This window comes from Lontra canadensis, unplaced genomic scaffold, assembly GCF_010015895.1.
Source record: "Lontra canadensis isolate GAN:19392208 unplaced genomic scaffold, GSC_riverotter_1.0 scaffold1, whole genome shotgun sequence".
Classification (NCBI taxonomy): domain Eukaryota; kingdom Metazoa; phylum Chordata; class Mammalia; order Carnivora; family Mustelidae; genus Lontra; species Lontra canadensis.
The window spans coordinates 103,388,364-103,401,730 of NW_022630995.1; the positions used below are offsets into that span (position 1 = coordinate 103,388,364).

Consider the following 13,367-nt stretch of genomic DNA (forward strand, 5'->3'; position numbering starts at 1 on the left):
TCACTGATCCCATATTGACCAGTGATCTTCATAAGACCTGGGTTGCAGTCTTGGTTCTTACACTATAAATTATTCAAGTCCCATTTGTATGTAGCGTAAAATGGGAATACAATGTTACCTTTTTCCTGGTATTGGTTTAATTAAATGTAAAATTCTAGCAAGTTACTTATGTACTAACATTGTATAATATTTATTAAGAGAGTTCTTCATACTCAGATTATATAATAAGCAAAACAACAAAGGAGGAAGAGTGATGCTATAGCTTGAAAATTTCTGTTCTGTTGAAGTGGCAGAACAGTTCCACATTGTTTCCAAATTTGTAATCCTGTTTATTAATTTGTTGTGGAGAATTCAGTATGGTTTTGAAAAAAATCTTCGTTGTTTTGGGGGCGCCTGGGTGACAATAGCTTGAACATCCATCTCTTGGTTTCAGCTCAGGTAGTGATCTCAGGGTCCTGGGATCAAGTCCTAAGTCAGGCTTCATGCTCAGCAGTCTGCTTAAGACTCTTCCCCTCCCTCCTGCGCTGGCATGCGCATACACACACACACCCTCTCTCTCTCTCTCAGAACTTCAAAAAAAAAAATTGTGGTTTTAAATGAGAATTTTGAGGGATGTCTGGCTCAATCAGTTGGAAGAACATGTGACTCTCGATCTCAGGGTCATGAGTTTGAGCCCCATGTTGGGTGTAGAGATGATTTAAATAAATGTTTTTTAAAATGAAGGTTTTGAGGAGCCAGATGGGAGTTAAACTTGTTAAAAACCTATTTGGGGCACCTGGGTAGCTTGGTCGTTAAGCGTCCGCCTTCGGCTCAGGTCACATGCTTGTGGTCCCCCTCTCTCTGTGTCTGTCTCTGTCAAATAAATAAACAAAAACAAACAAAACTATTTTGTTTCTGTTTTGCTTCTTCTGTTGAAGGTAGTTACAGGTTAACCTGCAATAGCCAACATTTTGATTTGCCGAAGTGACCAGAGTGGTGTGTTGAGGTGCAAAGCCATATATGTGTATATGGCTGTCATTATCAGAAATAAATATAAGAGCTTTGTGCAAATTCAGGTTTGATATATAATACTGTATGTAGACCTTATTGCTAAGTATACCTTTCCTTTATGAAAATAAGGATCTAGAACATTTGGTTTCTGGTTAATTGTTCAGTTCTTTGGTGACTTAAATAAAATGGGATCTAACTAAATAAGGGTTCATTATTCTGTAAGAAATTTTGATTGTGGTGTTTTAGTAATGTGAACTGAATTGTGGAATGATTTGTATTCTCTCTTGCAGCATAAACAGGTAATCTTGTTTCGTGTTAAAGAAATGCTTAGAAAATAGAAATGTTACATGCATTATTTAGCATTAGTATCTTAAATATCAGAGTTAAGCAAATTTTTCTTTTCACCAGAATGACAGCCCATATCAAGGCGGTGTATTCTTTTTGACAATTCATTTTCCTACAGACTACCCCTTCAAACCACCTAAGGCAAGTATTTACCCCCAAAATCCATTAGTAAATAAGATCTGTGCAATATTTCAGAGGAGTAGAATATTCTTAGAAATCAAGGTTCTATATAAGTAAGGCTAAATTGGGTTATGTACATGTAGTGACTAGGAATAATTAAGGCTAAATATATATGTATTGAGTCACTAATACAGAATGCTGACTTAACCTTTAGTTAAGAGAGCAGTTAGACCTGGATTTGAACTTTGTAAATTTGAACTTTGTAAATGGAGATAAGAACTGACTTATCCTTAATGTTGCAGGACTCTGATACATTATGTGGAAGGTTTTTCCACTGTTTATTATGCTCATAGAGATTCATATTATTAACCTTTGTAGTAGTAGGCTTCAAGTATTAGCTTCCTGTGCATTTGCCCATATTGTTAAAGCCTGTGCTGTTTTTGTTAGGGTTCACATGGTCTGTCAGGGGGTTGCATTTGCATATATGACAATAAATCTATCAAAACTTGGAGTTGCTTGATGCACTAAGGTGACTGGTCAACAGTTATTAAAAACATAAGGTCTTGACTTTCAGAACAGTTAACGGAAAGCAAACCTATGTGAATTCAACAATAGAAATAACAAAACATTGGCACTTCAGCAATCTTTGCAATCCCGTTATAGGTGCAATGTAATAGTTACTTCAGATGAAACACTTTCACAATCATTCAGATTTGTATTTTATGTACAGTGGAAATGCAGACTAAAACGCATACTTTTGTAACTTGATACTTTAAATGAGTTGGTCTGTAAATACGGTTTACATTCTGAAGTTCCTTTATTTTTTAATGAATATTGATTACTGTTAACTATGTTCTTTTGATACTCCTGACATGGGTAGAGCCAAAGTTAACCTTCAGAATATGCCATCATATCATTAAATGATAAAATTTTTGCCCCACAGTTACATTTTTCATTTTAAGTAAAGAGAGGGAGGTCCTGGAAGATCTTGATCAGAATATACAAACCAGTTTCTGTAATTTTTAGTCTTTTTATATGTATTAGTAGGTTTTAGCCATTTGAGAGAGAGAGAGAGAGAGTGTGTGTGTGTGTGTGTGTGTGTGACACAGTATCATAAGCCTTGCTTAAAAGTCTTCTGTTTCAGATTAGGATGCTTATTTTCACTTGGGAAAAATAACTAAACATTTTCATTTATTTTAGGTTGCATTTACAACAAGAATTTATCATCCAAATATTAACAGTAACGGCAGCATTTGTCTCGATATTCTAAGATCACAGTGGTCTCCTGCTTTAACTATTTCTAAAGGTAAAGTACTTTTAGAGAAAGAGCCCTGAGCTGCTCTGATTTTCAAATTAAAGGAGTTTCATTGGGGCTTCTGGGTGGGTCAGTCAGTTGGGCATCTGCCTTGGGCTAGAGTTGGGGTCCCGGGGTCTTGGGATCAAGCCCCACATCGGGCTTCTTGCTCAGTGGGGAGCCTCCTCTTGCTGCCTCTGCTTGTGTGCTCATGCTCCCTCACTCACTGTTTCAGTCAAATAAATGAATAAAATCTTTAAAAAAATAAAGTTTCATTTTGGGGCCTACTTCCATTTTATGCCAGTATTTTGGTAAGAGGCGGGGAAGGGAAAAAAAATTACATCTATTTGTGCTTTTAGCAGTATTGATTAAAGACTTTGTGGGAAAAAGTTAAAATTCAAATTAGGATATAGGCATTATTTGCAAATAATAGTTAGGTTTTTTTAATATAGATTTCTGTAGTATTTTTCAATCCTAGGCCACTCACATCTCAACTCCCGCTCCTGCGTTTTATAAAATGGTAGATCTGAAGTTTAATAGAGCTTTTAAGTCTTGGTTTCCATTGTAAGAAGATTCTGGTTTTGCATTCTTGTGTTTCTTACAGTATTTTTTAGGTAAAAAGGCTTTTAAAGCAACTTGGATGGTTAATAGATTTAATAGATTGTTCCTACCTAGTAATAAGCTAAAATTATTAGAGTCTTGGAAATGTCTCTAGAGTAATTCTGGTCTTCTACTTTTAATAAGGGTCCATTAGGTGTCATCTCAAATAGGTTATCCAGTCTCCACATGAATATCCCAGATAAGAGATTGAGTGCCTTCATCTTTCCTCCATTTTGAATGACTATGGTGGCTTTTATCACCACCCCCACCCCACCCCCACACACACACAAATGACCTACAACAAACTGCCTAATGGGAAGTTTGCCTTCCAGTAAATTTTGTTTTGGTGTTGATGTAGCATTTCTTAGTACAAAAAATGAGGGTTTTTTATTGTTGCTAATTAAGACAGTGTTTCGGATATGTTTGTACAATAAATTTGAAATCACTCTTGGAGAAGAAAAAAATCAGTTTTGGTGAATGCTGCTTTAATTTCGAGTGTGACACAGTTTTTAGATGTTTTTCACCTTTTTGGGATACATTCCAGTTCCCTTGTAAATCAAGCTCTCTTAACACCACAGTACAGTACAGATACTATATAGATAGATACAATATCAAGAATATCTTAATACTAGGTTCCAGGTTTATCACTTTTGGGAATAAAACTCAACACTATGTTTCTTTATATGTGCTCTCCTGCCTTTTGGGTTTAAAACTATATTTGCTATAATACATTACATTAGTACTGTCTTTCATGGTAATGTTATCTTTGAAGATTTTTATAACCACTCTGAGCTTTTATATGTTAAAATTTCATAACATTTTGCAGTGTCTGGCACATAACAGGAGTACAGATTGAATTAGATACATGCTATGTGGTGCTTGATATCTTTCCAAGTTCATATATTGAATAGGTCAAGGTAAGAACTAGAGAAGGCTCACTGAGTTAATAGAGCTAGATCTCCACATTCATTTAATCAGTACTGTTTATAAAGTCAAGGAGCAAAACAGTGGAGCAGTTGTTTTTGTGCAACGCCCCTGAGTGTAGGGCAGAGAATGGATTTTTCTTTTTTTTTTCTTTTTTTTTTTTTTTCTTTTTAAATATTTAAGTAATTGCTGCTCTCAACATGGGGCTTGAACCCACAACCCCCAAGATGAAGAGTCACACACTGTCCTGACTGAGCCAGCTGGCTCCCAGAGAATGGATTTTTTCATCATGCCTAACAGCTGAGAATAATACTGCACAGGTGTTCTGCATATGCTTTGCTAGATTTCCTCCCTTCATAGTACCAAGAAACTCCAGTTACTTAAATTTTAATGCCACTTTTAAAAAACGATTATTAATAAACTGATATAGCATCATTTGAATATCTGAGAACTCCTGAGTTGGGCAGAATTTTTGATAGCTAGTCAGTACTAAATTTGATCCCCACAAAGCTCTGTTTTTAGCATTCCTTATCTACTAGGAGTTTATCTCCTATGAAGCAAAATCTCTATACAGACTTGTTTCATTGACATTAAGATACAGGCTAAAAAATCTTTTGAGGATTGAGGTTTTTTAATAATATGATTTCAAATATACTTTTATTTATCCAAATTCCCAATGCTGGGTAACAGACTTTTTTTTTTAATTTGCAGTTCTTTTATCCATTTGTTCACTGCTATGTGATCCAAACCCAGATGACCCCCTAGTGCCAGAGATTGCACGGATCTATAAAACAGACAGAGATAAGTAAGTATATAGTAGTTTAAGGAAATAATATAAAGAGTGATGTAATGAGCTAGGCTTACACTCTGTTGTAAGTTGTGGCAGTGCCAAGAAGATTTGGTGATTTATTTCTGATAATAAAGTGTACAGAAAGGTAGTTTTTGAAATGGGATATTTTTTAAATAGTTTTTAGTTTATGTGACAGTGAATAGCCTGAAACGTTCTATTTTTCTAAATGGTCATTGCTTTGTCACTGAGTTTCTGGGAAGAAAGCAAAAATTTTCCTTACCCCAATTACATTTTTGAAACAAATACTGGTACTGTCATAAAAATTTATCTGAATTTCTCAAATACTTGAATTATCTTTGTGTACAACTCCACCATTATAACTTTGTTGTATGTTGTAATTAACGCTAAGTATACTTGTTCAATTAGGTACAATAGGTTAGCAAGAGAGTGGACAGAGAAATACGCTATGTTGTAGGGTAAGAGGATCTGCACTCTATGGTGCGCTTATTCATGGTACTGCCAGCACTCGAGTGCTGCATGTTTTAAGGCACTGTATTAACTAACAAAAGGTAACATGTCAGTTTTTTGAAAACTGCACAGTTAACTGCTTGATCTGTTTAGTGTGAAAGTATACCCAGTAGTCATTATTGCTTGAGAAAATTTTTGCATGGCAAAGCAGTTATATATAGCAGTAGTAAGAAATTAAAGTTTAAGTAGTATCTTTCTCAAACTACCATGATATTTACATTCTAAATTTGGTATATTTTAACCTTCATACCAGTACTATATGGAATGTGATTTAGTTCAAATTTGGCCCAGAAATAATAATATAAGGGGAAAACACTTTTAATAAAGTCTCTAAGCATCTAAACTAAATGTTCATTACTGACAAGCATGCATTAATACCAGCTATACTTTGTGTGGCTCCGTGTATGCTAAATGAAACCTTTGTTTCAAAGTGCTGGCTTTTTGAGAGGGTGTCTTTAAATGAAGTAACCATGAATGGTAGAAAGAACTGTATGCCAAAGTTTAGAAAAATGGTTGAACCATGTTTAGTTCTTGGTTTGAAATGAAGCTAGTTAATATTTTACAAAGTGTAAATCAGAAATACAAATCTAAAAGTTCTCTTGTGCCCTTTGATGTATATTTATTTCTTAAAGTTCTCACTATAATTTTTGGTAAGTAGCCTATGGCATGGATGTAATGCAGGGAGAAATTGATAGTATTTGTCAATATTAGTGATGTTCCTCAGTAATAAATAACCTTGCTTGTGTGTGAATTATCTGTTGATCTTTTAAACAGATGCCCCCAAATTGTACCCCTAGTGGAAATTCCCATTTATTTGGTCTTAAGTGGGTCTTGTTAGCTCCAGTCACCACCCTTTCTCAAAGTAACACATAAGTGTTCTAATTAACACATACATACCAGTCCCATCCACATCCCTCTTGAAAATTGCTTTTTTTCACCCTCCCCAGTGTCTAATCTTCTACCTGTGCTTAACTCTCAAAGGTATTTTCTGATATTACTCAAGCTCTAGTAATTTCTCAAGGTGTAGGATTCAGATAAAATTGTTTGGTTCCAGCTTTGATGGAAATTTTATAGATGTTCAGAATCTCTGTTGCACTCTGACATAAGTCCATGATAAACCGTAAAGTATTTTTTTAATGTTAAAATTTGTTGGAATGGATACTAATTACAGAATTTCTAATAGAACATTTAACTCAGTGGTAGGGGAGAGAAAATTGGGTCTTTGATTTTTGTTAGCCTCCTCAATTTCAGTGCCACTTTATTGTGTGTATTAAAACACTTTCAGTGTATTGGAACATTGTATTAGAAGCATAAGGCTTCCATTTCCCACGTTGCTTTTTTTTTCCTAGTTGTCTTAATTCTAATCGTAACCCTGAGAGATGACTCCATGCTGAGTCTGGAGGTAAAACAAATCTTTCCTTTTAAGTATTAAGAATTCTTAAACTTTTTAAGTAACATCTTCTTTATTTACAGGTACAACAGAATATCTCGGGAATGGACTCAGAAGTATGCCATGTGATGCTACCTTAAAGTCAGAATAACCTGCATTATAGCTGGAATAAACTTTAAATTACTGTTCCTTTTTTGATTTTTCTTATCCGGCTGCTCCCCTATCAGACCTCATCTTTTTTAATTTTATTTTTTGTTTACCTCCCTCCATTCATTCACATGCTCATCTGAGAAGACTTAAGTTCTTCCAGCTTTGGACAATAACTGCTTTTAGAAACTGTAAAGTAGTTACAAGAGAACAGTTGCCCAAGATCAGAATTTTTTTAAAAATGGAGCATGTGTATTATGTGGCCAATGTCTTCACTCTAACTTGGTTATGAGACTAAAACCATTCCTCACTGCTCTAACATGCTGAAGAAATCATCTGAGGGGGAGGGAGATGGATGCTCAGTTGTCACATCAAAGGAAGCAGCATTATTCTAGCATCCAGTCTTTTTTTAAGCCTTCCACTGTTAGAGATTTGAGGTTACATGATATACTTTATGCTCATAACTGATGTGGCTGGAGAATTGGTATTGAATTTATAGCATCAGCAGAACAGAAAATGTGATGTATTTTATGCATGTCAATAAAGGAATGACCTGTTCTTGTTCTACAGAGAATGGAAATTGGAAGTCAAATACCCTTTGTATTCCAAAATAGGGTCTCAAACATTTTGTAATTCTCATTTAAATTGTTAGGAGGCTTGGAGCTATTAGTTAATCTATCTTCCAATACACTGTTTAATATAGCACTGAATAAATGATGCAAGTTGTCAATGGATGAGTGATCAACTAATAGCTCTGCTAGTAATTGATTTATTTTTCTTCAATAAAGTTGCATAAACCAATGAGTTAGCTGCCTGAATTAATCAGTATGGGAAACAATCTTTTGTAAATGCAAAGCTGTTTTTGTATATACTGTTGGGATTTGCTTCATTGTTTGACATCAAATGATGATGTAAAGTTCAAAAGAGTGAATATTTTGCCATGTTCAGTTAAAAGTGCACAGTCTGTTACAGGTTGACACATTGATTGACCTGATTTATGCAGAATTAATAAGCTATTCAGATAGTGTAGCTTTAGTATGCTGCACATGATACTGGCAGCCCTGGAGTTCATAGATGGACTTGGGACCCAGCAGTTTTGAAACATGTATGTGGAGTTTGAGAAATTTATTTTCCAGGTGCAACCCCCATCTAACTAAATTTTTTTCTTCACCTTGTACACTCGCGACAGCTGAAAAAACCATAACATGGGAGTAATAATGGGTCAAAATTTACAAAATAAAGTACTGTTTTGGTGTGGGAGTTGTCATGAGGCTGTGTTGAAGTGACTTAACTATGTGGGATATTGAATATCCATTGAAATGGATTTGTTCAGCCATTTACATTAATGAGCATTTAAATGCAACAGATATCATTTCAGGTGACTTAACATGAATGAATAAAAGTCAATGCTATTGGATTATTTTTTGTTTGACAAGTGCTATCTGTGCCACTAATTTAACTTCTGTAGTAACAAGGGCATTATCATTCTTCACCCTTCCTAATCCTGACCCTATAGTTTTACTTTTTTCGTAGTTATTTTGATTTGTCCATTGCTTTCTTAAAATCTTGTATTTATTTCTAGCACATCTTTGACTTTTCTTCACTTCCACATTTTTGCACTGCTTACATTTATGTGCATTCTTACTCCTTGTCTGCATACAGATGTGGAAAGCTAGATAAAATAAATGTTAAAGCTTGATTTTTTATAAACATTTTAATACATAGTTTGGACATGGTTTATTGACTTAAGGTTTTTCTCTAAACTGCAAGTGAAATGCATGCCTTCCGAAGATGTTCTGGCTTTGTTAATTCTGTAATTTAAGCATTTCATTGAGAAATATCAACCCAGCTATACAATTTTCCAATGAGTGAATTTTTTTCATTTCATCTTTTACTTAAAAATTACTCCTTAAAGGTAGATGTCATACTGTTAAAGCTATTTTGGACTCAAATTACAAATGCGAAATTAGTAGCCTACTGCTCCGTAAGGTAAGAAATACTGTTCTTTTGCTCTATTTTAAAAATAATTACTTCTGATTCTATACTCTCAAAATAATAGCTTTAGTAGGCATATCACTGAAAGCCAGCTGTGAATAAACAGTTTGTCAGAGCTTCTGAATTCCTTTTCAAGTTGATCTTTCTTTTCAGCCATAGACAACCTTTAAGTATACATAGAGAAAACTTAAACCATTGATTGTCATAATAATTACTAGATGTGTCCAGTTCTCTGTATCTTTGATTTGATGCTATGACATTTCTTATGTCACTTCTAAGGGAATAAGCCATAAAGGCTTCTCCAGGTTTAAAGAGAACAGTAAAGTACCTGGAAAACCAACATTTCTGAATGTATGGACACTGAACTTAAGATCATCCCAATGAAACCTTCAAACGAATCCAAGAATTTGCCCTTTCCCCCATATATATTACTAGTGCCATGTGTAGGACTGGATGCATATTAGAAGATTAAAAATTGATTTTGGTTCTTATATTTCCTAGGTCTTTTTCATGCATAAAGTCAAATTTTTAATAGTTTCTCAATCTATGAGAATTATAGTCCAGCTGACCTATTATGGTAAATTATATTTTAAGTGACTCATTTTTCCTGGGCAAGTTTGCAATGTGATACCAGATTTTTTAAAAATCTTGTTAGTTTGCTTTTTTGTGTGGGTGTACTCACAATTTTTTAAAGTATGAACCACAGTTATCTAGTGGTCTCAGGGGTAGTGAAACACTCACTTTTTTTTTTAATGGCTTAGTTAAAATATGCTTCAGTTACTGATCATGCTGTGTTAGTGATTTTGGAGGTGACTCAAAGTAGCCGTGTTTTGTGTTGGCATAACAAAACTGTTAAATGATTGTTGATGACACTTAAGTGAATTTGTCTTCTATTTTATGAGGAAACCAGTACAAGTCACTAAATATTGTCTTAATAGTGACATCTGCATAACACTTGTAATAGCTAAGGTTAATTGAGCTTAAAGGAATTGTTACCATTAAAGTCTGTGTTTAAAGACACTTCGGTCTCAGTAATTCCAGCTAACATGAAATCCACACTTTAATACTGTGTCTATTTTGAACCTCTTAAAATAGCAGTTACAAAACTGGTTTATAAAGAATTAAGACTGGTTCTCAAAGTGTGGGTTCCAAGGCCTCGTAATCAGTATCATTTGGGAAGTTCTTTAGAATGTGGTTACCAGACCACACTCCAGGTCTACAGATTGAGAAAACGAGAAACCCAGTGGTTTGTTTAAAAAGCCATCCAGGTGATTCTGAAGTCTGCTGCTAGATCTGACAGCCCACAGCAGCAGTCCTTGAGCCTTATCAGTAGTTACTTGACACATCTTGCTGTTCCACAGGGATAAGAGAACTTCTCTTGGATGCCCAAATACATTTCCATCTTATTTATAAATATCTGACAAGTTTATAGCACTTTGAGTTACAAATAATGTAGATTGTTCTACATTTACTTAATATATTAACATCCTACGGTTAGTCTAACCTAGCAACTTTGAAATTTATGACAAAAGATAAAACTTATTATATAACTCAACCAATGGCCAAGTATTTAGAGTAACCAGGTACAAAAGTTGGCTAAGTGTTGGTTGAAAATGGAAGCAAAGATTTGAACACTGGTCCCATTCTGTGGCCTTCACATTGCTTAGCTTTTTTTTTTTTGTTTCTTCCCCACCCCCCCCCTTGGGGGAGGTGAGTGAAAAGGTAAAATCTGATGTTTAGGGTGTTTGCAGTATTAACTGGATTTAGCATGTATTAAACATACTCGAAAGTAGCTATTAAAGGTTTCAACAGTCCCAATGTAATATAAATAAATTGTGAAGGTATTTGAAAATAGGATTTTAAAGCATGAACACCGCCTCTGAACCCAACCCTCCAAAAAGAGTTAATGGAAGAACTGTAAAAGATCAGAACTAAGGTTTTCTAGAAAGGCTAGGAAGATTGTTTTCTTTAGTTCTCCAGTAATTACAATTTTGCATTCTTTCCTGCTACCTTAAAACTATTTGATCCTTTTCTGCCTCATTTTGAAGAATTTATGCTTTTTAACTCTGGCACACTATTTCTAGTAATTGCTCTTTTACATGGAATTTTAGTCAAGATCCCATTGTCCATTGTCTAGCCAAATTGTTCACTTTCTGGATGAAATTTTTTAAATTTGAAGAGTCCTCAAAGTTTTTCTGTACTGAAAATGGTTTTATGAAATAATTCATTTTCATTGTGCATACTATATTGTGTGAGCCTCTTCAATAACTCAGTACCTTGTTATATTAAATTTGAATAGTGTCAAGTAAGACCAAACTGGAGTTTCGTGCTCTTGTTGCTTAAGAGAACATAGTTGTCATTTGCTGACCTCCCAGCTCTCTTTCCTAAACTCCTGCATAGCTCCTTATAATCCACCTGGCTAAGTGAAAGGTACCTTCAAAGTGTCTAAAACCTTGATTTCTACACAGGTGCACACACCACGGCCTCCTCTTGGGCTCAGTAAATATTCTTTGAGTTGCACTGGCCCAAAGCCTAGGCATCAGCCATGATTTCTCACACTTCCGCTTCCAAATTAATCAGCAGTCCTTTCAGGTCCACTTTTAATTTTAACTCAATCTACCTATTCCCTGTATTTACTGCTGCCATCATGGTATAAAGTTTCATCACCTCTTGGGTTATTGCAGTAGCCTTAGTGGTCCTCCCTGCTTTTTATTTGGCAGCAGTTTGTCCCACACGTAACACCCCGGATAATCAATCCTTTTAAACCTTATCACTTCATGTCATCACTGCAAACCTAAACATTTCCCATCTCATTCAGAGTAAAAGCTGAAACACTAAGGTGAAACACAAGCTGTAATGACTCTTCTACCACCTCACCTTCTCTAGTATACTCTACCACTCCCCAGTTCCTTCAGCTCTGTCACACAGACCTCTGGTAAGATTTGAACATGCGGAACTTTTTTCACCTTAAGATGTCTGCCCTTGAGATTGATTTCCTTTGCCTAGAATTATCTCAGATGCCATTTGGCTCTCTCTTTGTAAGTGTTCAAATGTCAAACTTCAGAGTGGTGTTTCTTAACTACCTTACATAAAACACCAACAGCCCTGCCATTTTAGAGTGTGCCATGGCATATTCAATATTATCCACCTTGGCATGTAGTATTTGTTGTTTCTTCTTCAATCCTATCCCAGAATGTAAGCCGTTAGAACAGGGATTTTTTGTTCTGCTATATTCGTCAGTGACTAGATGACTGCCTGGCACGTTGTTAGGTGGCCAAATATTTAATAGATGATTATGAACTAAGTGATAGACTTCACCAAAAATATTCTTTGCTATGTTTTTAACTCTAAAAGTACAAAAAAAAAAAACCCCATAATACACTATAGAAAAAAATACAGTAGTTCTCCCTTACGCACAGTCTTAATTACTCACGATCACCTGTGGTACAGAAGCAGATCATCATCCAGTCAGGAGGTCAATAGTAGCCTAAGTACATCACATTTATTTAATCCCATCATGCAGGCATTTTAGTCTCCTATCACAAGGGTGAGCACAGTACAATAAGATAATTTTCAGAGAAAGACCACATTCATGTAACTTTTTATAAGCTGTTAGAACAGTATATTGTTAAAATTGTTAGTTTACTTTTGTTACTGTACCTAATTTGTAAATTAAACTTTATGGTAGGTCTGTCTGTATTGGAAAATAAATAGTATATTTCAGCAGTTTGAGGCATCCACTGGAGGTCTTTGAACATATCCTCCACAGATAAGGGAGACTGATGAAATGAATGGAAACTTACGTTCTCTTTGGCTACTGTAAGAAAAACAGCATCACAGTTAGTAGATGAACAGTTCAGTTTCCATTAGTATGGATGATTATCTTGACCGACTCTCCTGTAAAAGAACTACAGTTACTGGGTGGGGGGGGTAGTCTATAATCAAGAGTACTTAGAAGCCAAAAAATAATTGGAGCCAGGAGCCCAACTTTCACCTCAAAAACAGCTGAAAAACCAAGTGAACCCTATAATATTTGTGACCCTGGTAAAGCACAGAATACACCCAAAGAGTGGTGTCAAGTGAGAGAGTACCCTCCTTAATGCATACAGTGAGGAGTCTGCATATTCTGGAACTTGGTGCTCTGTGGCAGGAGAATATTTTCTCAGAATCTGTAGAAATAGTTTGGTCTTTGTGAAGATTTGCAGCCCTGAATCTTACTACATAGGTGATCCCAGAAAAATCAA

At 35.2% G+C, this 13,367-nt stretch overlaps 1 protein-coding gene across 10 annotated transcripts in view; it reads left to right on the plus strand.

Annotated features, from left to right (window-relative positions):
- The window catches only part of UBE2D3 (ubiquitin conjugating enzyme E2 D3), a 28,854-nt gene extending 20,306 nt beyond the window's left edge, over nt 1-8,548 (plus strand). For 8 of the 10 annotated variants that reach the window (XM_032860741.1, XM_032860749.1, XM_032860733.1 and 5 more), the window contains 5 exons: nt 1,399-1,476; nt 2,656-2,761; nt 4,985-5,078; nt 5,490-5,539; nt 7,065-8,548. In XM_032860741.1, the coding sequence (XP_032716632.1) occupies nt 1,399-1,476; nt 2,656-2,761; nt 4,985-5,078; nt 5,490-5,538 (327 nt within the window). In that variant the 3' untranslated portion in view covers nt 5,539; nt 7,065-8,548. The remainder of the gene's footprint in view (nt 1-1,398; nt 1,477-2,655; nt 2,762-4,984; nt 5,079-5,489; nt 5,540-7,064) is intronic. The other 2 variants (XM_032860767.1, XM_032860795.1) reach the window with 1 other exon arrangement.
- Nucleotides 8,549-13,367: the final 4,819 nt, after the last annotated feature.